At 43.7% G+C, this 27,228-nt stretch overlaps 1 protein-coding gene across 1 annotated transcript in view; it reads right to left on the reverse strand.

The window, feature by feature from the left end:
• The window catches only part of STAG2 (STAG2 cohesin complex component), a 154,357-nt gene that overhangs the window by 83,413 nt on the left and 43,716 nt on the right, over positions 1–27,228 (reverse strand). Inside the window, exons 2-4 of the mRNA XM_069747180.1 lie at positions 9,703–9,835; positions 1,685–1,741; positions 835–913 (exon numbers count right to left, since the gene is read on the reverse strand). Of these exons, the coding sequence (XP_069603281.1) occupies positions 835–913; positions 1,685–1,741; positions 9,703–9,746 (180 nt within the window). The 5' untranslated portion in view covers positions 9,747–9,835. The remainder of the gene's footprint in view (positions 1–834; positions 914–1,684; positions 1,742–9,702; positions 9,836–27,228) is intronic.

Raw genomic sequence — 27,228 nt, forward strand, 5'->3', positions numbered from 1 at the left:
CACAACCTAAGTGTCTGAAATACCTGCAATGTGATCAGTCACCTGCATGGAAGGAACTTAAAGGGGTTTCCCACGAACAAAAGCTCAGTTCAATCTATAGATCTTGGAGTAATAATCATTTCCACAATTGAATGTGTTTAAATAAAATGTTCCTGAGCTGAGATAATCTTATAAATGTCCCCTGCTGTGTACTGTGTAATGTCTGCGTCTGACTGTACAGGAACATGGTCTGATCATGCTGTCCTGTACACTCTTGTGTCCTCCCCTGCCCAGGAGCTGTGGTATGATCAGACCATGTCCCTTTACGGTAAGACACAGCCATTACACAATACACAGCAGGGCTATTTATAAGATTATCTCAGCACAGGAACATTCTATTTAAACAACCAATTGTGGAAATTATTTTTATTACAAGATCTATTGATTTAAAAGAAATTTTGTTTGTCGGAAAACCCTTTTACAACAGTGCTGATGCATGTTGTGTGTCATGTTTTGATCAGTAGTTGTGTGCACGTGTGTAGCAGAGCTGGCTATGTGTGAGTGTATAGCAGAGCTGTGTGCATGTAGCACAGCTGTGTGTGTGTGTGTGTGTGTGTGTAGCAGAGCAAAGATGCGCGTAGCAGAGAAGCGTTCTTGCGAAAGGCAAAGAAGCAAGGCTATTGACCCTTCCACTTCTTTACACCATAAGAAAAGTTTTAATTATTACTTTCTGCTGTCTGAAACTGGGGTGCATCTTATAATGAGATGTATCCTACAGTCCGAGAAATAAAGTAATTTATGATGCAGTACCATAAATGATCATTCAGCAATTTTAACATTTAAAAAAAGACATACCTTTCCTTTGCCCTGTTTTGGGATTTTTCCTTCAGAGTCATCAAAGTCAGTATCTGATGAGAAATGAGTTTCTGTATCCCTAAAATTTAAAGGGAAAATTTGTATAAATGCAAATATAATCACATAAGAAAACAAGCCTATAACATTACTAAAGTCAAATACTTAGGCTACTTTCACACTTGCGTTTTTCAGCTTCGGTCACAATCCGTCGTTTTTTGAGAATGCAAAAAAATTAGCAGGATCCTGCATTTTCCCATAGACTTGTATTAGCGACGGATTGTGACGGATGGCCATCCGTCGCGTCCGTCGTGCACTGGATGCGTCGTGTTTTGGCGGACCGTCGGCACGAAAAAACGTTCAATGCAACGTTTTTTCGTACGTCGGATCCACCATTTCCTACCACGCATGCGCGGCCGGAACTCTGCCCCCTCCTCCCCGAGACTTTACAATGGGCAGCGGATGCGTTGAAAAACTGCATCCGCTGCCCACGTTGTGCCAAATTTTCACAACGTGCGTCGGTGCTTAGCGACGGACCCGTACCGACTCAAGTGTGAAAGTGGCCTAAGACAAACGTGGAAAGGTTTAGTAAGAAGTGTCTGCAAATAAATCCTATGTTTCAGTATATGTGTAGGATAAAGATAACTGATGTGGTCTCTTCAATTAATTACCAAATGAAAATGTATTCAGCAGCTCTGGGAACAAGTTAGGTTCACAGTAAGTTTGCCTTTACAACACGGAAATTTTACATAAGATCAAAACTGACTGGTAAATGTTATTTTAGCTTGCAAACATTTATCAACGTAAAATCATTTCATCAGTTCACACAGTGTCAGGAGGTAGGGTAACATACCTTGGTCCTGCATTGCAGGAGAGTGGACCCATATCATGGAGAGAAGGATCCAGGGGTCTGTGTAAAGATAAAAAGTTGAAGATGTACAATATAAATTCACAAGCTCCAGACTTTCCGTTGCGGAATTTCGTAGCAAGCCTGCACACAAATCATAACCAAAATTGGCGTAGAGTCTTTACCTATGCAAATCTTCAGCAGGCATTCAATTCTACATATTCCGCTTCCCCCACCCACGGATGGGATGTCTAAGACACCATACACACACATTGTACTGTAAATAGCTGCAAATTTTCAGAGTGAAATCTTCACTAAAAATCTTCACCAATTTTTATTGCATTCACCTTTTAACGTCTTAGAAATCGTCCTAGAAAAACAAACAGTTTGGCCCCAGTATATTAATAATTTTCTACAGCAAATCAATGCCTTGGATTGTCAAGGATCTGTTGTGGAATTCGTCCTATGCATTGCAAAGAATGAACTATGCAATGCAGAATTAACATGTGATGGATTTGAAATTTGTGCATAGAAAATTTCCAAAACCTGTGCATGAGAGTTTTAAAATCTCATTTACTTAGCTGGTTTCTGCTTACTAACTACATAGTATGCACTTATCCTAAAAGTTACCATTTATTTCACAACATATTTAATATATAGTAGTCTTGACACTACAATATTTCATGACCTATCTTAACCCCTTCATGACCCAGCCTATTTTGACCTTAAAGACCTTGCCGTTTTTTGCAATTCTGACCAGTGTCCCTTCATGAGGTAATAACTCAGGAACGCTTCAATGGATCCTAGCGGTTCTGAGATTGTTTTTTCGTGACATATTGGGCTTCATGTTAGTGGTAAATTTAGGTCAATAAATTCTGTGTTTATTTGTGATAAAAACGGAAATTTGGCGAAAATTTTGAAAATTTCGCAATTTTCACATTTTGAATTTTTATTCTGTTAAACCAGAGAGTTATGTGACACAAAATAGTTAATAAATAACATTTCCCACACGTCTACTTTACATCAGCACAATTTTGGAAACAAAATTTTTTTTTGCTAGGAAGTTATAAGGGTTAAAATTTGACCAGCGATTTCTCATTTTTACAACGAAATTTACAAAACCATTTTTTTTAGGGACCACCTCACATTTGAAGTCAGTTTGAGGGGTCTATATGGCTGAAAATACCCAAAAGTGACACCATTCTAAAAACTGCACCCCTCAAGGTGCACAAAACCACATTCAAGAAGTTTATTAACCCTTCAGGTGCTTCACAGCAGCAGAAGCAACATGGAAGGAAAAAATGAACATTTAACTTTTTAGTCACAAAAATGATTTTTCAGCAACAATTTTTTTATTTTCCCAATGGTAAAAGGAGAAACTGAACCACGTACGTTGTTGTCCAATTTGTCCTGAGTACGCTGATACCTCATATGTGGGGGTAAACCACTGTTTGGGCGCACGGCAGGGCTTGGAAGGGAAGGAGCGCCATTTGACTTTTTGAATGAAAAATTGGCTGCACTCTTTAGCGGACACCATGTCACATTTGGAGAGCCCCCGTGTGCCTAAAAATTGGAGCTCCCCCACAAGTGACCCCATTTTGGAAACTAGACGCCCCAAGGAACTTATCTAGATGCATAGTGAGCCCTTTAAACCCCCAGGTGCTTCACAAATTGATCCGTAAAAATGAAAAAGTACTTTTTTTTCACAAAAAAATTCTTTTAGCCTCAATTTTTTCATTTTCACATGGACAACAGGATAAAATGGATCCTAAAATTTGTTTGGCAATTTCTCCTGAGTACACCGATACTTCACATGTGGGGGTAAACCACTGTTTGGGCACATGGTAAGGCTCGGAAGGGAAGGAGCGCCATTTGACTTTTTGAATGAAAAATTATCTCCATCGATAGCGGACACCATGTCGCGTTTGGAGAGACCCTGTGTGCTTAAACATTGGAGCTCCCCCACAAGTGACCCCATTTTGGAAACTGGACCCCCCAAGGAACTTATCTAGATGCCTAGTGAGCACTTTAAACCCTCAGGTGCTTCACAAATTGATCCGTAAAAATGAAAAAGTACTTTTTTTTCACAAAAAATTTATTTTCGCCTCAATTTTTTCATTTTCACATGGGCAATAGGATAAAATGGATCCTAAAATTTGTTGAGCAATTTCTCCCGAGTACGCCGATACCTCATATGTGGGGGTAAACCACTGTTTGGGCACACGGCAGGGCTCGGAAGGGAAGGCGCGCCTTTTAACTTTTTGAATGGAAAATTAGCTCCAATTGTTAGCGGACACCATGTCGCATTTGGAGAGCCCCTGTGTGCCTATGCAATGGAGCTCCCCCACAAGTGACCCCATTTTGGAAACTAGACCCCCCAAGGAACTTATCTAGATGCATACTGAGCACTTTAAACCCCCAGGTGCTTCACAGAAGTTTATAATGCAGAGCCATGAAAATAAAAAATAATTTTTCTTTTCTCAAAAATGATTTTTTAGCCTGGAATTTCCTATTTTGCCAATGGTAATAGGAGAAATTGGACCACAAATGTTGTTGTCCAGTTTGTCCTGAGTATGCAGATACCCCATATGTGGGGGTAAACCACTGTTTGGGCGCACGGCAGGGCTCAGAAGGGAAGGCACGCCATTTGGCTTTTTAAATGGAAAATTATCTCCAATCATTAGCGGACACCATGTCGCGTTTGGAGAGCCCCTGTGTGCCTAAACATTGGAGATCCCCCACAAATTACCCCATTTTGGAAACTAGACCCCCAAAGAAACTAATCTAGATGTGTAGTGAGCACTTTGAACCCTCAAGTGCTTCACAGAAGTTTATAACGCAGAGCCATGAAAATAAAAAAAAAAAATTATTTTCTCAAAAATGAATTTTAGCCCGCAATTTTTTATTTTCCCAAGGGTAACAGGAGAAATTTGACCCCAAAAGTTGTTGTCCAGTTTCTCCTGAGTACGCTGATACCCCATATGTGGGGGTAAACCACTGTTTAGGCACATGCTGGGGCTCGGAAGTGAAGTAGTGACGTTTTGAAATGCAGACTTTGATGGAATGCTCTGCGGGCGTCACGTTGCGTTTGCAGAGCCCCTGATGTGGCTAAACAGTAGAAACCCCCCACAAGTGACCCCATTTTGGAAACTAGACCCCGAAAGGAACTTATCTAGATGTGAGGTGAGCACTTTGAACCCCCAAGTGCTTCACAGAAGTTCATAACACAGAGCAGTGAAAATAATAAATACGTTTTCTTTCCTCAAAAATAATTTTTTAGCCCAGAATTTTTTATTTTCCCAAGGGTTACAGGAGAAATTGGACCACAAAAGTTGTTGTCCAGTTTCTCCTGAGTACGCTGATACCCCATGTGTGGGGGTAAACCACTGTTTGGGCACACGTGGGGGCTCAGAAGGGAAGTAGTGACTTTTGAAATGCAGACTTTGATGGAATGGTCTGCGGGCGTCACATTGCGTTTGCAGAGCCCCTGGTGTGCCTAAACAGTAGAAACCCCACACAAGTGACCCCATTTTGGAAACTAGACCCCCAAAGGAACTTATCTAGATGTGTGGTGAGCACTTTCAACCCCCAAGTGCTTTACAGAAGTTTATAACGCAGAGCCGTGAAAATAATAAATACGTTTTCTTTCCTCAAAAATAATTTTTTAGCCCAGAATTTTTTATTTTCCCAAGGGTTACAGGAGAAATTGGACCACAAAAGTTGTTGTCCAGTTTCTCCTGAGTACGCTGATGCCCCATGTGTGGGGGTAAACCACTGTTTGGGCACACGTGGGGGCTCAGAAGGGAAGTAGTGACTTTTGAAATGCAGACTTTGATGGAATGGTCTGCGGGCGTCACGTTGCGTTTGCAGAGCCCCTGGTGTGCCTAAACAGTAGAAACCCCCCACAAGTGACCCCATTTTGGAAACTAGACCCCCCAAGGAACTTATCTAGATATGTGGTGAGCACTTTGAACCCCCAAGTGCTTCACAGACGTTTACAACGCAGAGCCGTGAAAATAAAAAATCATTTTTCTTTCCTCAAAAATGATGTTTTAGCAAGCAATTTTTTATTTTCTCAAGGGTAACAGGAGAAATTGGACCCCAGTAATTGTTGCGCAGTTTGTCCTGAGTATGCTGGTACCCCATATGTGGGGGTAAACCACTGTTTGGGCACACGTCGGGGTTCGGAAGTGAGGGAGCACCATTTGAATTTTTGAATACAAGATTGGCTGGAATCAATGGTGGCGCCATGTTGCGTTTGGAGACCCCCTGAAGTGCCTAAACAGTGGAAACCCCTCAATTCTACCTCCAACACACCCCTAACCCTTATCCCAACTGTAGCCGTAACCCTAATCACAACCCTAACCCCAACACACCCCTAACCACAACCCTAACCCCAACACACCCCTAACCCTAACCACAACCCTAATTCCAACCCAACTCTAAGGCTATGTGCCAACGTTGCGGATTCGTATGAGATTTTTCAGCATCATTTTTGAAAAATCCGCGGGTAAAAGGCACTGCGTTTTACCTGTGGATTTACCGTGGATTTCCAGTGTTTTTTGTGCGGATTTCACCTGTGGATTCCTATGGAGGAACAGGTGTAAAACGCTGCGGAATCCGCACAAAGAATTGGCATGCTGCGGAAAATACAACGCAGCGTTCCCGCGCGGTATTTTCTGCACCATGGGCACAGCGGATTTGGTTTTCCATATGTTTACATGGTACTGTAAACCCGATGGAACACTGCTGCGGATCCGCAGCGGCCAATCCGCACCGTGTGCACATAGCCTAATTCTAAAGGTATGTGCACACGCTGCGGAAAACGCTGCGGATCCGCAGCAGTTTCCCATGAGTTTACAGTTCAATGTGAACCTATGGGAACCAAAAATCGCTGTACACATGCTGCGGAAAAACTGCACGGAAACGCAGCGGTTTACATTCCGCAGCATGTCACTTCTTTCTGCGGATTCCGCAGCGGTTTTAGAACTGCTCCAATAGAAAATCGCAGTTGTAAAACCGCAGTGAAATGCGCAGAAAAACCGCGGTAAATCCACGATAAATCGGCAGCGGTTTAGCACTGTGGATTTTTCAAATCCGCTGCGGAAAAATCCGCATAGGACCAGAATACGTGTGCACATACCGAAACCCTAACCCTAGCCCTAACCCTACCCCTAACCCTACCCCTACCCCTAACCCTACCCCTAACCCTAGTTCTTACCCCAACCTTAGTGAAAAAAAAAAAAATTCTTTATTTTTTTTATTGTCCCTATCTATGGGGGTGACAAAGGGGGGGGTCATTTACTATTTTTTTTATTTTGATCACTGAGATAGGATATATCTCAGTGATCAAAATTCACTCTGGAACGAATCTGCCGGCCGGCAGATTCGGCGGGCGCACTGCACATGCGCCCGCCATTTTGGAAGATGGCGGCGCCCAGGAAAGAAGACGGACGGACCTCGGGCGGCCAGGTAAGTATAAGGGGGGGGGAGATCAGGGCACGGGGGGGGCGTCGGAGCACGGGGGGGTGGATCGGATCATGGGGGGGGTGGATCGGAACACGGGAGGGAGGATTGGAGCACGGGGAAGGATTGGAGCACGGGGTGAGGGATCGCTGTGCGGGGGGGGGTGGATCGGAGCACGGGGGGGGTCGCTGTGTGCGGGGGGGGGGATCGGAGTGCGGGGGGGTTTGATTGCAGCACAGGGGGTGTGATTGGTGCACGGGGAAGCGGACAGGAGGACGGGGGAGCGGAGCACAGGACGGAGGGGAGCGGACCACAGATCGGGGGGCTGGGGGGGCGATCGGTGGGGTGGGTGCACATAAGTGTTTCCAGCCATGGCCGATGATATTGCAGCATCGGCCATGGCTGGATTGTAATATTTCACCAGTTTTTTAGGTGAAATATTACAAATCGCTCTGATTGGCAGTTTCACTTTCAACAGCCAATCAGAGCGATCGTAGCCACGAGGGGGTGAAGCCACCCCCCCTGGGCTAAACTACCACTCCCCCTGTCCCTGCAGATCGGGTGAAATGGGAGTTAACCCTTTCACCCGGCCTGCAGGGACGCGATCTTTCCATGACGCATATGCTGCGTCATGGGTCGGAATGGCACCGACTTTCATGACGCAGCGTATGCGTCAAAGGTCGGGAAGGGGTTAATATTGTATGTCAAAACTGCTCATTAGGTGTCCCACAATTGGAACCCTCATCAATTCTAAGAGTGACATGGGAAACGGGAACAGTTGGCAACAGGAAAGCAAGCAAAACAAGATACCACCTTAACCCCTTAGTGACCGAGCCAAATTTTTGAAATCTGACCAGTGTCACTTTATGTGGCAATAACTCTGCAACGCTTCAACAAATCCCAGTGATTTTGAGATTGTTTTTTCGTGACACATTCTACTTTATGATAATGGTAAATTTAGTTCAACATTTTTTGTGTTTATTTATAAAAAAAATCAAAAATTTGAGAAAAATGTTAAAAAAATTAGCAATTTTCTAAATTTGAATGATTATCCCTTTAATCCAGATAGTCATACAACAGCAAACCATTAATAAATAACATTTCCCACATGTCTGCTTTACATCAGGACCATTTGTAAAATGTTATTTTATTTTGTTAGCATTTTAGGAGGTTTAAAAATGTAGCAGCAATTTTTCATTTTTTCAAAGAAATTTACAAAATTTATTTTTTTAGGGACTTATCCATGTTTGAAGTGACTTTAGTGGTCCCATATATTGGGAAACCCCCAAACGTGATACCATTTTAAAAACAGCACCCCTAAACATATTGAAAACTGCTGTCAGGTAGTTTATTAACCCTTCAGGTGCTTTACAGGAATTAATGCAAAGTGGTATGACAGAAATGAAAATGTGTATTTTTACCACCTAAATGTTGCTAACTTCTAAACAGATTACTACAGCCGTCAGACTCTAAGGCCACTATTTGGTCATGAATTGCCATGGCAAACATCAGGACCACACAATCATGATCTGAGGGCACCAATTGGGATAAAGAGGAAGCCCCCACACTCTGTTAACCATTTATAATGATGTAGTCACTATTGACAGCAGCATCTAAGGGGTTAAACAGATTTAGAAGGTGCAAATACTGATCGTGGCTGGTGCAGCAAGTTGTCAGCTATAGTGTACAGCCGACAGATGATGGATTGTCATCTGTATGGGGATACTATTCTCTTATATCTAAGGTCAGTTAAAAGACGTATTGGCGGTCATTAAGGGGTTAAAGAAGTTGATCAGGAAGACTAAAACTTTGCACAGGAGATGGAATATTTAAAGGATATAGCAACTTTGTAATACCCCACAAGTGTCAACCATTTGGATGCAATGCAGTCTGTTCCAGGAACTGCACGAAGAGAAGAAGCAGTGATGTTCACCAGCCGCCGGACCGCTGCAGCCTGGGATTGCGCTTTTGAATGTTTTACAATGATGTGCTGCGCAAAGTGAACTGACCTCTGCAGACTAGCCTGCAATGGTCCGGCGGCTAGTTGCTTCCTCTCTCTGCGCCGACCCTAGAGCTGCCAGAGTTGGATCCAGGTGGTTGCTGATGGGCAAAGGCAGGCATAATGGCAAAGTTTTATTTGGCCCAGACAATCCCTTTAAGAAATGAGAATACAGCAATAGGATATACCATAAGTTCATGAAAAATGGAACTACAATGATACCTAAAAAGAAGAGGGCAATCCCCCAATGTAGCCATTTCTCTGCACAGTGTGAGTCACTTCCAAAGTGCAGGACAACTCAAGTCGCGGGGCCAAAGATTACAATGTGTAGCTGCTATATCACTGAGCAATACAAGTGAATGGGGTCATACTGCGAACCATAGGGTACTACGACAAGCAAGTCACAAAAGATCCAGCCTGATCAGATCTGCCATTTGCTTGCTGCAGTTGCGGTACCCTAGGAGTCGTAATACGACCCCATTAACTTGCTGCGGTTAACGTTGCCGTGACGATCCATCCTAAATATGAAAAAGAGAAACAGGGTTTGGTGGTTACTTACTGGAGGAGATTGAAGTCAGCTTGGATTTCTGGAGCTGCTATCATTTCTTTATCATCTTCTGAAAAACAAATGCTTTGGAAATATCTGGCTCATACACCGTCTGGCCCAGCTGTGAAGAGCAATTACCGTTCACCTATAAAAAGTAAAAAATGCAGTATATTAGCAATAACCTAGACTATACAAAGAACTCAGACTACAGAGATGCAAGTTAGCCTTACATAGTATAATATTAGTGTAGCATCACAACTACTAACATAGACTGCTGTAGAATGTAGGTGCTCATCACCACCGCCACTGTGAGCAATCCGAGAAGAAGAACAAATTATATACTCCATACAGAAGTATACTACTAGGTGACATTCTGAGAGAGCTGCTTCCGGAGAACATGCAGCAGCATGTCTGCTCTGCCTCTAGACTCTCATCCTCACACACGAAGAAGACACTTACATTATACACTTTCCAAGCTTCACTTGTACTTTTTATGTTAATAAAAAAGGTTTACATGACAGAATTTATATAGCTAAAGATTTTCAAGGGGTTGGCAGTATGAATCATTGTAATACCAAAAATCCTGAAAGGATGTGAATATCTGTTTTAAAGTATTTTATAGTGGAATGAATAATAATAATAATATTAGTTTTCATAAATTATTACGGTACTTCCATTTGTCCCCCTTGGTGCAGCTACTGGAAGAGGGTGGGCTCTGGACAGAACCAGGGTTCTATCTGGCAGAGGACATTATATGCCTGGTGATCGGGTAACAGAGGGCGCTATTGACTGTGGCATCCAAGCAGTGTACACGCCATTGCAGAAGTAGTAAATATATATATATATATATTATACTTATGCACAAGTAAAATTAAATCATTATCTTAGAAAAGCTATCCATCTATATAGCTATAATATAACGCTGGGAGCGTCACTCTGTCCGAAACCTTTCTAGACTGTGCTAGCGCCTGCGCAGTCTGGACCCCACAGAGTGACTCATCCGGGGATGAGAATTCTGGCCCAGGAGACTCTTGGTAGGCGTAAGCACTGAACGCATACCGCGATCTCCGACGGAGAATCGGGGACGTGCCAGGAGGGCGAGTATGCGATATTCAGCTGTCCCCGTTCCACCGCCGGGCTCTGTCTTCCACATCCTCTGGCTGTGACGTTCAGGTCAGAGAGCGCGATGACGTGTTTAGTGTGCACCCTGACTGAACAGTCACAGCCAGAGGACCCGGAAGACAGAGGCGCACGGCGGTGGAACGGGGACAGGTGAATATCGCAAGTGTCGGGGGCCTGAGCCAGCGGCGACACCAGCACCTGAACCCCATAGCCCCCCGGCTCTCGGCACAGAAAGGCGAGAGCCTTTTTTTTTTTTTCAATCACAGCAACAGCAGCATACGGGGCATATTATGCTATGGAGCATCTTATGGGGGCCATCAACCTTTAAGGAGCAGCCTACGGGGCATATGGATGGGAGCAGAGCAGCACATGACAGGATGGGGGGTGCAGGACGAGAGCAGCACATGTAAAGATGGGGGCGCAGGATAGGAGCAGCACATGACAGGATGGGGCGCAGGATGGGAGCAGCACATGACAGGATGGGGGAGCAGGATGGGAGCAGCACATGACAGAATGGGGCGCAGGATGGGAGCAGCACATGACAGGATGGGGCGCAGGATGGGAGCAGCACATGACAGGATGGGGCGCAGGATGAGAGCAGCACATGACAGAATGGGGGCGCAGGATGGGAGCAGCACATGACAGAATGGGGCGCAGGATGGGAGCAGCACATGACAGAATGGGGCGCAGGATGAGAGCAGCACATGACAGGATGGGGGCGCAGGATGAGAGCAGCACATGACAGGGTGGGGGCGCAGGATGGGAGCAGCACATGACAGGATGGGGGAGCAGGATGGGAGCAGCACATGACAGAATGGGGGTGCAGGATGGGAGCAGCACATGACAGGATGGGGGTGCAGGAGGGGAGCACCACATGACAGGATGGGGGCGCAGGATGGGAGCAGCACATGACAGGATGGGGGCGCAGGATGGGAGCAGCACATGACAGGATGGGGGCGCAGGAGGGGAGCACCACATGACAGGATGGGGCGCAGGAGGGGAGCACCACATGACAGGATGGGGGCGCAGGATGGGAGCAGCACATGACAGGATGGGGGCGCAGGATGGGGACGCAGGATGGGAGCAGCACATGACAGGATGGGGCGCAGGATGGGAGCAGCACATGACAGGATGGGGCGCAGGATGGGAGCAGCACATGACAGGATGGGGCGCAGGATGGGAGCAGCACATGACAGGATGGAAGCAGCACATGACAGGATGGGGACGCAGGATGGGAGCAGCACATGACAGGATGGGGCGCAGGATGGGAGCAGCACATGACAGGATGGGGGCGCAGGATGGGAGCAGCACATGACAGAATGGGGCGCAGGATGGGAGCAGCACATGACAGGATGGGGCACAGGATGGGAGCAGCACATGACAGAATGGGGGCGCAGGATGGGAGCAGCACATGACAGGATCGGGGCGCAGGATGGGAGCAGCACATGACCGGATGGGGGCGCAGGATGGGAGCAGTCCATACAGGGATGGATCCATATACCAATATAAAAGCTCGTCACCAGGGCGTAGAACGGGTGCAATAGCTATTATATACACACACACACACCTTTTCTAAGAGAATTATTTATTTTTATTTGTGCATAAGTAATGAAATATGTAAAAAACAAAAAAACAAACATAACATGGACACGCGATAATCATACTTGCGGACTCAAGGCAACACGTGAATGATGTTAACAGCTATAACCTTGGGCATAATTGCTGTTTTATGTATCCTAAAATGGGGGCATTGTAAATGAAAACTCATGCTGCAAAATATCCAACTACAGGTACACTGAGAGACAAAGTTCTAGACTTCAGAATGCAATTAAGAAAAGGGAAAACATATACCGTACGGTAGATTCTTTGTGCCAAAATGAGGCCACAATTCTTCTACAAGGTTATCAGTCAGGCAGCAGACATAGGTTGAGATTTCCATGACAGCTTCCTACACCAGCGCTATGACCATTTATGACCATTTCTGATGCCTAAAGACGAGTAGGGTTTGTAGGTGTAAGGCTATGTGTACACGTTCAGGATTTCTTGCAGAAATTTCCTGAGCAAAACCGGACATTTTCTGCAAGAAATCCGCATGCGTTTTTCTCGCGTTTTTTTTTTTTTTTTGCTGATTTTTCCGGAGGTTCCCAATGCAATAATATAATGGGAAATCCGCAAAAAAAAAAAAAAAAAAACGCAAAATTAATGAACATGCTGCTTTTTTTTTACCGCGATACGTTTTTTTCACGGAAAAAACGCATCATGTGCACAAAAATTGCGGAATGCATTCTAAATGATGGGATGCATAATGTATGCGTTTTTTTTTCACGTTTTTATAGCGGGGAAAAAACGCGAAAAATCTGCAACTTGTGCACACAGCCTTAAGGTACCAGCCAGAAAACACATAACATGAGCTCTATGGAAGCCCCTGCTGAGTCCAAAGCTTCAACCCCATCACAAGCCGCTACATACAAAAAAGCCAATTACAGTACACTGTAATGTGAATTAACAATGAAAATAAACCACAGTCACAAGGAGCGATGTGATCTGCACTTTGCAACACGGTACAGTACACAATGGCGGTGAATGGTGCATGTCAAAGCAGGACAACTGGAAAGAATAAAAGCACAAATACATCTATCCGCGGTTTTGAATAAAGTCACAATCTACAACCTTTCCCTAAACTACTACAATTAACAATGTCTTTGGTTTCTTGGTAAACTGAGAAACATCACATGAAACAGAATATTATTGCCAGAATGCGCACATACATACATACATACATACATACATACATAACTGGCCAGTAATAAGGCTATAAACCTGTGCTGCTCCCTGCTAGAAAGAGGAAAACAAATGCTATATCATTTATAAATGATGCAAAACATTTCTATCATCTGGAAAGGGAAACAAATGTGTTCTCAGCTTTGAGATTTTGTCCTATGTAAATATCACAAGGTGGAGCTCTAGTGCAAGGAAACCTAAGCTGCAGACAGGTCATTCAGAGGTTGACCCAGTTATTCCTCAAGCGCATTCTTTTCAGGGCAGATCTCACTATACAATGCACCAAACTTATAATTAAACGTTGTTAAAAAACTAAGAAACGCAACAAAAATATTGTAAATCAGGACAAAAAATTGTTTCTCAATTTAAAAAAAAAAGATAATTTGAGATCTATTTAACATTGATGGATCCTCTCCGTAAGTTTATCAAATATGTTCTGAAGTGACAAATGAAATGACAGCGTCTGCATCTATACTGCATGAGTAATTTTACAGATGAGAAGCCTGTAGTAATACAGAATTTTCTTTCCAGTGATCAATGATGTATGTGTACTATAGTGCCATGATAATTCATAAGGGTAAGCTGAGTGCACATGTTGCATTTTTGCTGAATGGTTTTCAGTGCAGATTTGTCATAAAACCTGAAAGGTTTCCTGATGCCGACAAAGTGAATGAGAATCCTGACGTCTCATGGACATTTTGCTTATTAGGTTCAGATTTACATCTGCGTCATGTCAATTGTTTCAGGGGTTTTGCTGTAGATTGGACACATACTGAGGTGAAGTTCACACTAGGCGTTATTGCAGCATTTTTGTGTGATTTTTTTCAGGACTTTGTGTTCTTTGCATGGTTTTTTGCACAATGGAGCATGGTCACTTTTTTTTCAGCATTTTTCACACACTGAAATGAATGCTGCGATTTTTGTGCCAAAACCGGATTCTATAGAATAGGACTTTTTTTTTCCCCACACTAAACTTCCATCAGCACGCACAAGAAAAAAATCTAGCATGCCAAAACTGCTGCAAAAAACGAAAAGGAAAATCAAGGAAAACATGCCATTTTATAGCTTCTTTCCTGCTAAGAGATCATGTTTTGCTGCAGAAAAAAAAAATGCCTAGTGTGAACTTACCCTAATGAGTGGGGAAAAATCTGCTCCAAAACATTTTTGCCGCGGTTTTTCCTGCCAAGAGATGCAGAAATGGTGCAGAAATGTCTGTGCTAAATACTCAGCCTACGGGTACGTGGGTCCTCGGACCCACAATTCTCTGAAATGTATTGCAGCACAGACAAGAGCTCTCAGCACTGCGATACCAATAGCAGAAGCGAGTGGCTGACATCGGCGTGCCAGCCGCATATGACGCCACTGCCAGGCGCTGTCCTGGCTGTGGAAGAAGACAACGCTGTTCGCTAAGGGTGGTTTCACACTTGCGTTTTTGTCTGCAGCGTTTTTTTTTTTTTTTTTTTTCAAAAAACCGCATGCGTTTTTTTTTTTATCTTTAACATTGAAAACGCATGCGTTTTTTGTGTACGCGTTTGGTCGCGTTTTTTGACACATGCGTTTTTTTACTGCATGCGTTCATTTTCTGAAATGCTACTTTGTAGTATTTTTAGAAGCGTTTTTTGGACCAAAAAAAAAACGCATGCGTTTTCATGCGGTTTTTTTTTGGGTCAAAAAATACATTGGAGTCAATGGGGACGCATGCGTTTTTTGGTGCATGCGTTTTTTGCGGTAAAAAACGCATGCGTTTTTTAATTAAAAAACCAGAAAACACATTGATATGCCACCCCCCAACATAAAGGTGATAAAGGGAACCTAACCCTACCCCTAACCCTAAGGGATCCTAACCCTAACCCTACCCCTAACCCTAAGGGATCCTAACCCTAACCCTACCCCTAACCTACCCCTAACCCTAAGGGATCCTAACCCTAACCCTACCCCTAACCCTACCCCTAACCCTAAGGGATCCTAACCCTAACCCTAAGGGATCCTAACCCTAACCCTAATCCCTTTATGGTTAGGGTTAGGGGTAGGGTTAGGGGTAGGGTTAGGATCCCTTAGGGTTAGGGGTAGGGTTAGGGGTAGGGTTAGGATCCCTTAGGGTTAGGGTTAGGGGTAGGGTTAGGGGTAGGATCCCTTTAGGGTTAGGGTTATGATCCCTACCCCTATCCCTAACCCTAACTGTTTCTGTTTATAGTGGGTTTTTTACTTTTTTTTGATGATTGGCAGCTGTCACACATTTCTCAGCATGCATTTAAAAAACGCAAACGCATGTAAAAACGCATGTAAACGCGTCAAAACGCCGCTTTTTTTCACCACATGCAAAAACGCATGCGTCAAAAAAACGCAGCGTTTACACGCGTTTTTTTTTGCGTTTTTTACCGCAAAAACGCACCCCAAAAAACGCCAATGTTAAACCAGCCTAAGGGAGCAGAGGACAGGGGTTTTCTTTTTTAATGTTTACAGTGGAGAATTATTCAAATGTGAATTTCACCATGGTAATAATGAAGTGCTATATTTCTTGTAAAAAAAATATTTCATACAATTCATATAAAACAGGTTAAAATGGGAGGGTGCTGAAAAAGGAGAAAAGAAGGGCCGATAATCCAAGTTATAAATGTGATATAGGTAAGCCAATATATACAATCAAGTGCAAAACAAAACAAAATCATTTGAAATCCATTTTTATCTAAGATTATGGTATCCTGTGTTAATAATTGGCCTTGGGGTTCACCACTTCAATATTACCATGGTGAAATTCACATTTAGCTGCTATGTGGGGGACACGGATATAATGAAGCTTGCAGGTAATGCAGGGAAATAGTTAGACGAGCTAAAGCCAGTAATGAAGTGATTTTTACAGCATGAAAAGGGTGAAGTGGTCAAGAATGATGTGGAGAAGGCCGAGCTTTTAAATTCCTATTTTGCATCTGTGTTCTCTAAGAAAGCAATTGTAACATCAACTGATCTTCACAGTGCCATTGAAGGAATAAAAGAATCCACACTATCTATAAACCGAGAGAAGGTGAGGGAACACTTAGCTAATTTAAATGAATTTCAATCTCCTGGTCCAGATGAATTACATCCTAGGGTACTGCAAGAGTTAGAGGAAATTGCAGAACCACTAGCCAGAATCTATGAAAAATCCTGAAAAACAGGATAAGTCCCAGAAGCTTGGAGAAGGACAAATATTGCCACTATCTTCAAAAAAAAAAGGAAGACGAAGCCAGGAAATTACAGGCCAGTGAGCCTTACTACTATACCAGGAAAGATATTTGAACAAATTGTTAAACAACCTGTATGTAATAATGTAAGTACTTGGATAAGAATAAAGTTATTAATCAGAGCCAGCCTGGGTTTGTAGAAAACAATTCATGCCAGACTAATCTAATTTCCTTCCAATGATGGAATCACTGATTGGGTAGATCAGGGAAATGCGGTAGATATAGTAGATCTTGACTTCAGCGAAGCATTTGATAAAGTATCTCAAACTATCCTTACTGAAAAATAAACCAAGCATTGAAAAGGCAACAGTTAGGTGGATTCATAACTGACTCGGCAATCGTGTTTAAAGAGTGGTAATAAATGGTTGCACATCCAATTAGAAAAGTGTTTCAAGTGAGGTACCACAAGGCTCTGTCCTGGCCCCAGTGTTGTTCAACTTTTTTTTATGATCTAGATAAGGGAACTGAAGGTAAACTGATTAAATTTGCAGATGATACGAAGCTAGGAGGGATAGCTAATACTAGAGAAGACAGAGAAAGGATTCAGAAGAATCTAGATAAGCTTGAACTATGGGCAGCGACTAGGGTTAATGTGAGCCTTAAGGCCCCTTCACATTAAGCGACGCTGCAGCGATACCAACAACGATCCGGATCGCTGCAGCGTCGCTGTTTGGTCGCTGGAGAGCTGTCACACAGACCGCTCTCCAGCGACCAACGATGCCGGTAACCAGGGTAAACATCAGGTAACTAAGCGCAGGGCCGCGCTTAGTAACCCGATGTTTACCATCCTAAAAGTAAAAAAAACAAACAGTACATACTTACCTAACGCTGTCTGTCCTCCAGCGCTGTGCTCTGCACTCCTCCTGTACTGGCTGTGAGCACAGCGGCCGGAAAGCAGAGCGCTGACGTCACCGCTCTGCTTTCCGGCTGACCGACACTCACAGCCAGTACAGGAGAAGTGCAGAGCACAGCGCTGGAGGACAGACAGCGTTAGGTAAGTATGTACTGTTTGTTTTTTTTACTTTTAGGATGGTAACCAGGGTAAACATCGGGTTACTAAGCGCGGCCCTGCGCTTAGTTACCCGATGTTTACCCTGGTTACCAGTGAAGACATCGCTGGATCGGTGTCACACACGCCGATCCAGCGATGTCCACGGGAGATCCAGCGACGAAATAAAGTTCTGGACTTTATTCAGCGACCAACGATCTCCCAGCAGGGGCCTGATCGTTGGTCGCTGTCACACATAACGATTTTATTAACGATATCGTTGCTACGTCACAAAAAGCAACGATATCGTTAACAATATCGTTATGTGTGAAGGTACCTTTAAGGTACCGTCACACTCAGCAACTTTACAACGAGAACGACAACGATCCGTGACGTTGCAGCGTCCTGGATAGCGATCTCGTTGTGTTTGAAACGCAGCAGCGATCTGGATCCCGCTGTGACATCGCTGGTCGGAGCTAGAAGTCCAGAACTTTATTTGGTCGTCAGGTCGGCGTGTATCGTCATGTTTGACATCAAAAGCAACGATGCCAGCAATGTTTTACATGGAGCTAACAACCAGCGAGAACGATAAGTGAGTCGCCGTTATGTCACTGGATCGCTCCTGCATCATTCTGGAGTAATTGTGTTTGACGTCTCTACAGCGACCTAAACAGCGACGCTCCAGCGATCGGCTCGTTGTCTATATCGCTGCAGCGTCGCTGAGTGTGACGGTGCCTTTACTTGAGCCTTGATCGAATATTTCGGTAAGTGCTTATTCGAATAGCTATAGCGCTTACAGAATAGCTGTATCTGTAACCTAGATACCTGGAGTGATCCCGACAATAAGCTGTTTGGCACCACAGCTGCATGTGTTGCGGCTGTGCAACAGTCACAACATATGCATGGAAAGCCCAACAAACAGGCTCTCCATGCATGTGTTGTGACTGTCACAAAGCCGCAACACATGCAGCTGCAGCGCTGAACAGCTGATTATCTATCAAGGTTACAGATGCAGCTATTCGGAAAGCGCTATAGCTATTAGGGTAAGCACTTATTTGAATATATTTGATCAATCCTAGCAGCGACTAATAGAATGGTATTTATCAGGGAGAAATGCAAGATTCTAAATCTGGGAAAGAGGAATAAAACTACAACTATAGAATGGGAGGAACATAACTAAGCAACAGCACATGTGAAAAAGACTGTTTGGTATATTAACCCCTTCACCCCAAAGCCTGTTTTCACCTAAGTGACAGGGCCAATTTTTACAATTCTGACCACTGTCACTTTATGAGGTCATAACTCTGAAACGCTTCAACAGATCCTGGTGATTCTGACACTGTTTTCTCGTGACATATTGTACTTCATGATAGTGGTAAAACTTCTTCGATATGACTTGCATTTATTTGTGAAAAAAACAAAAATTTGTCGGAAATTATGAAAATTTAGCAATTTTCAAGCTCTTAGTTTTTATGCCCTTAAATTAGAGAGTTATATCACATAATATAGTTAATAAACAACATTTCCCACATGTCTGCTTTACATCAGCACAATTTTGGAAACATAATTTTTTTTTGTTAGGACGTTATAAGGGTTAAAAGTTGACCAGCGATTTCTCATTTTTGCAATAAAATTTGCAAAACCATTTTTTTACGGACCACCTCACACTTGAAGTGACTTTGAGGGGTCTATATGACAGAAAATACCCAAAAGTGACACCATTCTAAAAACTGCACCCCTCGAGGTACTCAAAACCACATTCAAAAAGTTTATTAACCCTTCAGGTGCTTCACAGGAATTTTTTGAATGTTTAAAAAAATTGAACATTTAACTTTTTTTTCACAAAATTTTTACTTCAGGTCCAATTTGTTTCATTTTACCAAGGGTAACAGGAGAAATTGGACCACAAAAGTCGTTGTACAATTTGTCCTGAGTACGCCGATACCCCATATGTGGGGGTAAACCACTGTTTGGGCACATGGCAGAGCTCGGAAGGGAAGGAGTGCCATTTGACTTTTCAATGCAAGATTTGCTGGAATTGAGATCGGAGCCCATGTCACGATTGGAGAGCCCCTGATGTGCCTAAACAGTGGAAACCCCCACAAGTGACACCATTTTGGAAAGTAGACCCCCTAAGGAACTAATCTAGATGTGTGGTGAGCACTTTGAACCTCCAAGTGCTTCACAGAAGTTTATAATGTAGAGCCGTAAAAAATTTTTTATTAATTTTCACAAAAAATGATCTTTTTGCCCCAAATTTTTTATTTTCTCAAGGGTAAAAGGATAAATTGGACCCCAAAAGTTGTTGTGCAATTTGTCCTGAGTACGTCGATACTTCATATATGGGGATAAACCACTGTTTGAGCGCATGGCAGAGCTCGGAAGGGAAGGAGTGCCATTTGACTTTTCAATGCAAAATTGGCTGGAATTGAGATCGGACGCCATGTCGCATTTGGAGAGCCCCTGACGTGCCTTAACAGTGGAAACCCCCCACAAGTGACCCCATTTTGGAAAGAAGACCCCCCTAAGGAACTTATCTAGATGTGTGGTGAGCACTTTTAACCCCCAATTGTTTCACTAAAGTTTAGAATGTAGCATTGTGAAAATTAAAAAATCATTTTTTCTTTCCACAAAATGATGTTTTAGCCCGCAATTTTTTTTTCCCCAAGGGTAACAGGAGAAATTGGACCACAAATGTTATTGTCCAATTTGTCCTGAGTACGCTGATACCCCACATGTGGGGGGGAACCACCGTTTGAGTGCATGGCAGAGCTCGGAAGGGAAGGAGCACCGTTTGAAATGCAGACTTAGATGGAATGGACTGCAGGTGTCATGTTGCATTTGCAGAGCCCCTGATGTACCTAAACAGTGGAAACCCCCACAAGTGACCCCATATTGGAAACTAGACCCCCCAAGGAACTTATCTAGATGTGTTGTGAGAGCTTTGAACCAACAAGTGTTTCACTACAGTTTATAACGCAGAGCCGTGAAAATAAAAAATATTTTTTTTTTCCACGAAAACGATATTTTATCCCCTATGTTTTTATTTTCCCAAGGGTAACAGGACAAATTGGACCCCAAAAGTTGTTGTCCAACTTGTCCTGAGAACGCTGATACCCCATATGTTGGGGGGAACCACTGTTTGGGTGCACGGCAGAGCTCGGAAGGGAAGTAGCGCCATTTGAAATGCAGACTTAGATGGATTGGTCTGCAGGCGTCATGTTGCATTTGCAGAGCCCCTGATGTACCTAAACAGTAGAAACCCCCCACAAGTGACCCCATATTGGAAACTAGACCCCCAAAGGAATTTATCTAGATGTGTTGTGAGAGCTTTGAACCAACAAGTGTTTCACTACAGTTTATAACGCAGAGCCGTGAAAATAAAAAATATTTTTTTTCCACGAAAATGATATTTTATCCCCTATGTTTTTATTTTCCCAAGGGTAACAGGACAAATTGGACCCCAAAAGTTGTTGTCCAACTTGTCCTGAGAACGCTGATACCCCATATGTTGGGGGGAACCACTGTTTGGGCACACAGGAGAACTCGGAAGGGAAGGAGCACTGTTTTACTTTTTCAAAGCAGAATTGGCTGGAATTGAGATCGGACGCCATGTCGTGTTTGGAGAGCCCCTGATGTGCCTAAACAGTGGAAACCCCCAATTATAACTGAAACCCTAACCCCAACCCTAACCCTAGCCCTAACCCTAACCCTAGCACTAATGGGAAAATGGAAATAAATACATTTTTTTACATTTTATTATTTTTCCCTAACTCAGGGGGTGATGAAGGGGGGTTTGATTTACTTTTATAGCGTTTTTTTGGCGGATTTTTATGATTGGCAGCTGTCACACACTAAAAGACGCTTTTTATTGCAAAAAATAGTTTTTGCATCACCACATTTTGAAAGCTATAATTTATCCATATTTTGGCCCACAAAGTCATATGAGGTCTTGTTTTTTGCGGGACGAGTTGACGTTTTTATTGGTAACATTTTCGGGCAGATGACATTTTTTGATCGCTTTTTATTCCGATTTTTGGGAGGCGGAATGAACAAAAACCAGCAATTCCTGAATTTCTTTTAGGGGGGGCGTTTATACCGTTCCACGTGTGGTAAAATGGATAAAGCAGTTTTATTCTTCGGGTCAGTACGATTACAGCGATACCTCATTTATGAAATTTTTTTTAAGTTTTGGCGCTTTTACACAAAAACTATTTTATATAAAAAAAAATTGTTTTTGCATCTCATTATTCTGAGAGCTATAACTTTTTTATTTTTCTGTTGATGATGCTGTATGGCGGCTTTTTTTTTGCGGGACAAGATGATGTTTTCAGCGGTACCATGGTTATTTATATCCGTCGTTTTGATCGCATGTTATTCCACTTTTTGTTCGCCTGTATGATAATAAAGCGTTGTTTTTTGCCTTTTTTTTTTTTTGCGGTGTTCACTGAAGGGGTTAACTAGTGGGATAGTTTTATAGAGCGGGTCGTTACGGACGCGGCGATACCAAATATGTGTACATTTATTGTTTTTTTTTTTTTCACTTCATGACCCGGAAGGGAGTCCGGCGGCCATCTTGGATCCGGGGACTCCTTCCGGGTCACCGGAGCAACGCGATCTCATTGCGTTGCTCCGGTGGGAGAGCGCAGGGAGCCCCCGTCCCTGCGCGATCCCCCTCTATGCCGCTGTCACTACTGACAGCGGCATCAGAGGGGTTAAATGCCCACGATCGGCGATAGCGCCGATCGTGGGCATTGCTGCGGGGTGTCAGCTGTCGTATACAGCTGACACCCGCACCCGATCACCGCGGCGCTCAGCGCGAGACCGCCGTGATCGGTGCGCCGTACTAGTACTGCTGCTGGCACTAATGCAGTGCCGGCAGCGCAGTACTAGTACGGCGCATGTCGCGAAGGGGTTAAAAGATCACAGACAGCACATGAGTCAACAGTGTGATGTAGCAGCAAAAAAGGCAAACATGGTTCTAGGATATATTAAGAGAAGCATAGAGTCTAGATCATGTGAAGTAATTATCCCCCTCTTCTCCTCATTGGTCAGGCCTCATCTGGAATACTGTGTCCAATTCTGGCTGGCTCTGGTTAATTACTCTATTCTTATCCAAATACTTGCATATATGTTGTTTAATAATTTGTTCAAAGATCGGTCTTGGTATAGAAGTAAGGCTCACTGGCCTTTAATTTCTTGGCTCCATCCTCTTTCCTTTTTGAAGACAGATAACATATGCCCTTCGCCAATCTTCTGGAACTTCTCCTGTTCTCCAGGATTCTTCATAGAGACTGAACACTGGTTCTGCAATTTAATTCTTTCAGTACCCTAGGATGCAATTCCTCTGGACCAGGAGATTTAAATTAATTTAAAATTAGCAAAGTGTTCCCTCAGAGTTTCTCTGTTTACTGACAGTGTGGATTATTTTATTCCTTAGATGGAACCTGAAGATCAGTTGATGTTACAATTGTTTTCTTAGGCTACTTTCACACTTCCATCTTTCACCTCCCGTCACAATACATCGATTTTTGAGAATGCAGGATCCTGCAAAAAAATTTGCAGGATCCTGCATTTTCCCATAGACTTGTATTAGCGACGGATGGCCATCCATTTCATCCGTCGTGCACTGGATCCTGCATAAAAAAACGGTCCGTCGGGCAGAGAAAACGTTCAGAGGAACATTTTTTCTAACGTCGGAAAATCGGTCAGCGACACATCCTGTGCTGCCCGTCACTGGCTACAATGGAAGCCTATGGGCGCAGGATGCGTCGCTGCCTGTGAAAAGAAGGAATCCAGCGATGGGTCCCGCTTTTTCAAACTGAGCATGCGTGGAAGAATTTCCGGTCGCTCTCTTTCTCTTTTTACTACTGATGCTGCATCAATAGTAACAAGATATGTGAAAAATAATAAAATAATTAATTAAAAAAAAATAGCAATATTCTCACCTACCGAAGTCCCGCGCAGCGTCACCGATGCTCCCAGCAGCCAGCGTTCCTAGTAATACACTGTGAAATCTCGCCAGAAGTTGTGGTCTCACAATGTATTACTAGGAACGCTAGCTGCCGGGAGCATCGCTGCTTGGGAACGCCGGTGGGTGAGAATACTGCGATTTTTTTTTTTTTTTTTTTTTAACCTGGCTTGTGTTGTGTATGCGTTTTCACAGCGGAAAACCGCTGAGAAGACACATACACAGCAGGTGCACATAGCCTCGACGGGTCCATCAGAAAGACTGGCCCAGTGCACACATTTTCCACAATCTGCACAGGATCTGTCATTTCAATGTCTTGACGGATCCTGTGCAGATTTGGAAGACGGAAGTGTGAAAGAAGCCTAAAGGTACTGTCACACATAGCGACGCTGCAGCGATACCGACAACGATCCGGATCGCTGCAGCGTCACTGTTTGGTCGCTGGAGAGCTGTCACACAGACAGCTCTCCAGCGACCAACGATCCCGAGGTCCCCGGTAACCAGGGTAAACATCGGGTAACTAAGCGCAGGGCCGCGCTTAGTAACCCGATGTTTACCCTGGTTACCATCCTAAAAAGTAAAAAAACAAACGCTACATACTTACCTTCCGCTGTCTGTCCTCGGCGCTCTGCTTCTCTGGTCTGGCTGTGAGCGCCAGGCAGCCAGAAAGCAGAGCGGTGACGTCACCGCTCTGCATTCCGGCTGACCGACGCTCACAGCCAGAGCAGGAGGAGAGCAGAGCACAGCGCTGGAGGACAGAGAGCGGTAGGTAAGTATGTAGTGTTTGTTTTTTTACTTTTAGGATGGTAACCAGGGTAAACATCGGGTTACTAAGCGCAGCCCTGCGCTTAGTTACCCGATGTTTACCCTGGTTACCAGCAAAGACATCGCTGAATCGGTGTCACACACACCGATTCAGCGATGTCTACGGGGAGTCCAGCGACGAAATAAAGTTCTGGACTTTCTTCCCCGACCAGCGATCTCCCAGCAGGGGCCTGATCGCTGCTGCCTGTCACACTGGACGATATCGCTAGCGAGGACGCTGCAACGTCACGGATCGCTAGCGATATCGTCTAGTGTGACAGTACCTTTAGAGAACACATATGCAAAACAGCAATTTAAAAGTTTGGCCTGCTCAACATTTTTGATCACTTCACTCTTTTCATCCTGTAAAAATCCTATAGCGTGATTGATTTTTGCTTTTGACATACCCTCGAAATCCTTTTTTACTGCTTTTGGTTTCCCTTGCAAGCCACACTTCATTACTGCCTGTAGCTCTTCTAACGTTTACCCTGCATTCCCTGAAGACAGCATTGTATTCTTCTTTAGATATGCCCCCTATTTCCATGTAATATACATTTCTCCTTTTTAACAAGTGAATAAAGTTCTGTGTTCATCAATCCTCATTTCTTTAATTGCTTCCAATTTTTCACTTTTTGGGATTGTTGCCGATTGTGCAGTGAGAATTTCTTTTAGCAAAACCTCCCATCCTTCTTGGAAATTTCTGTCCTTTTGAACATCCAGCAATTGGACCTTTCTTACCCTCTCTTTCTGAGGCCATTAAAATCTGCCTTTCTGAAGTCCAACCTTAAAGGGAACCTGTCACCCCCAAAATCGAAGGTGAGCTAAGCCCACCAGCATCAGGTGCTTAGCTACAGCTTTCTGTAATGCTGTATATAAACCCCGGATGTATCCTAAAAGATGAGAAAAAAAAGGTTAGATTATACTCACCAAGGGGCGGTCCCAGTCCGGTTCTGGTCCGATAGGCGTCGCGGTTCGGTGCCTACCATCATCTTATGAGGACGTCCTCTTCTTGTCTTCACTCTGCGGCTCCGAATACTTTGTCTGCCCTGTTGAGGGCAGAGCAAAGTACTGCAGTGCGCAGGCGCTGGGAAAAGTCAGAGGCCCAGCACCTGCGCACTACAGTACTTTGCTCTGCCCTCAACAGGGCAGACAAAGTACGACTGCACTGGAGCTGCAGCGTGAAGACAATAAGAGGACGTTATCGTAAGAAGATGGGAGGCCCCAGACCCGACCGCGACGCCCATCAGATCGAACCGCCCGCGTGAGAATAATCTAATCTCTTTTTCTCATCTTTCAGGATACATCGGGGGCTTATCTACAGCATTACAGAATGCTGTAGATAAGCCCCTGATGCTGGTGGGCTTAGCTCACCTTTGATTTTGGGGGTGACCGGTTCCCTTTAAAAGTCCGAGCCCTCACTTGTCTTCCTCCTCTTGTAATCAAAAATTGCCAGCCACCTTTACTTCCTCAACCATTTCCTCCCGGGTGGTAAGAACTAAGTCCAAGATTGCAGATCCTCTTGTTCTCTCTTCTACCTTTAAAAAGAAAGTTGTCAGCAAGATAAGAATTTTCTAGACCCATTACTTTTGCCTGAGAGAGATTTCAACAAATATCTCGATAGTTGAAATCTCCCATGAGAACAGAGATATCTGATAGAAAAAGGGTTCATTCATATCTTCAGTCTGTCCAGGTTGCCTATAGTAAACACCTACAATAGTGCCCTTTCTTGTATTCTTACCCAAACAGTTTCTACAGAGCTACAAGTCTATAAAGCTTGGATCTGTGAGAAAATATAAGTTTTCCTAACATACAATGCAACATCTCCTCCCCCCTCTTGTTAATCCTGTTTGTAATAAATAAGTTGTAGCCTTCAAGGTTTGTATTCCAATCATGTATATGATCCCACAAAGTTTCAGTGATGCTTAGGACATCATATCTCTCTTCCGGTGTGTGGTTCTCATGCTCTGTGCGTTTGTAGTCTTTTTCTCTTGCTTCTCTATCAGAATTTATTGTTCTTTATTTCCACTTCTAATAGAAGGATTCTCAAAAAAGATTTAATTAGCTGTATATTTTTCCTGCCGTATATTTCCCATCCTATATTGCTCTAGTTTAAGGCTGTGTGCACACAATGAGTTTTTGATGAGTGTTTCTCTGCGCGGAATCGGCCCAAAAATGCTATGGCATCCTTATGCCAGCAAAGTCTATGAGAATCCTGAAGTCCTCTGCACATGATCAGTATTTTTCCTTTCAGGATTTGCTGTGTGTAAATCTACAGCATGTCAGTACTTTGTGCGTTTTTGATGCATTGAATGCACAGGGAAAAACGCATGTAAAAAATAACTAAAAACGCAGCAGAATTTTCTGCAGCGTTTTTGCTGCCAAGAGATACAGAAACCTTTCAGAAATTTCTGCAAGAAATTACTCAACATGCGCACATAGTCTGAAGCTGACCCGAGCGTATCAAGGTGTCTACCAAATATGTGTTTTTATATTATATATACATACACACACACATACAAACTATATGCACATCACACAAACACACACTTTCATATAGCACGTTCACTGTTGGAAGAATGGCTCAGCGATTGGTGATTTCCACTTTTGGCATTCTGCTATAGAAATGATGCATTAATAATGGCCTTGTGCTA

This window comes from Ranitomeya imitator, chromosome 2 (genome assembly GCF_032444005.1).
Source record: "Ranitomeya imitator isolate aRanImi1 chromosome 2, aRanImi1.pri, whole genome shotgun sequence".
Lineage (NCBI taxonomy): Eukaryota > Metazoa > Chordata > Amphibia > Anura > Dendrobatidae > Ranitomeya > Ranitomeya imitator.